At 37.3% G+C, this 885-nt stretch overlaps 1 protein-coding gene across 1 annotated transcript; it reads right to left on the reverse strand.

Moving 5' to 3' along the window:
• Window positions 1–408: 408 nt before the first annotated feature.
• Window positions 409–885, reverse strand: LOC117924749. The gene has a single exon (XM_034843466.1). The coding sequence runs from the start codon at window positions 883–885 to the stop codon at window positions 409–411; it is 477 nt and encodes a 158-aa protein (XP_034699357.1).

Below are 885 nucleotides of genomic sequence, written 5' to 3' on the forward strand. Positions count from 1 at the left end.
ACAATAGTCAACTGCTGCACTAGTTTCTTTCTGCTGTTGATTTTTGCAAATCCTCTCCACATGTCCTAGTTTACCACACTTGCTGCATTTCACATGTGGTCTCCACCAACATTTTTGTGGAGAATGATTTGTCTTCTTGCAATGAGGACAAGGTGGAAAAACTCCATTTCTTTTGTTGTTGTTGCTTGGCTTGTTGTTGTTCATCTTGCCATTCTTATGGCATGCATTTTTCTGCATTCTTTCTTGAAATGCTCATTCTACAGTATCTCCTTGTCTAATGAGTCTTCTTTGTTCCGCAGCCTCCAAGGAATGTAATAATTCTGTCAAGCTAATAGTTGACAGATCCTTTGAATTCTCCAAAGAGGAAATTATAGTTTCATATTTCTCAGGAAGTCTAACCAATATCTTTTAAACAATCTTCTCATTGGAAAATTGTTTTCCAAGCAGCCTAACTTTGTCTGCTATTGAAAGAAGTTGTGCACCATAGTCTTTAACAGCATTAGATTTCTTCATTTTCTTCATTTCAAATTCTCGAATCAAGTTCATCATCGTCATGTTCTTGATTCTTTCATCTCCTTTGTATTCCTTCTTGAGATACTCCCAAATTTCTGCAGCTGAATCAATTTTCATGATTTTTATGAGAATTGATGGTGAAACTATAGCAGACAAGCAAGCCTTCGCTTTAGCCTTTCTTGTCTTTCTTTCTTTATACAACTTCGTTTGAGCCACAGTTGGATTGGCTCCCAGGGGAGGAACTTTATAATTTTCTTCCACTGCTTCCCAAACATCAAGTGCTTGTAGATGAACTGTCATTCTAACAGCCCAAGTTTCATAATTGTCTCCATCAAGAATTGATGGTGAAGTTGTGAGACTTGACTCCTCCAT

This window comes from Vitis riparia, chromosome 11 (genome assembly GCF_004353265.1).
Source record: "Vitis riparia cultivar Riparia Gloire de Montpellier isolate 1030 chromosome 11, EGFV_Vit.rip_1.0, whole genome shotgun sequence".
Taxonomy (NCBI): Eukaryota; Viridiplantae; Streptophyta; class Magnoliopsida; order Vitales; family Vitaceae; genus Vitis; species Vitis riparia.

Coding starts and splice junctions, on each gene's coding strand:
- LOC117924749 (XM_034843466.1), bottom strand. CDS start 885: ATGGAGGAGTCAAGTCTCACAACTTCACCATCAATTCTTGATGGAGAC.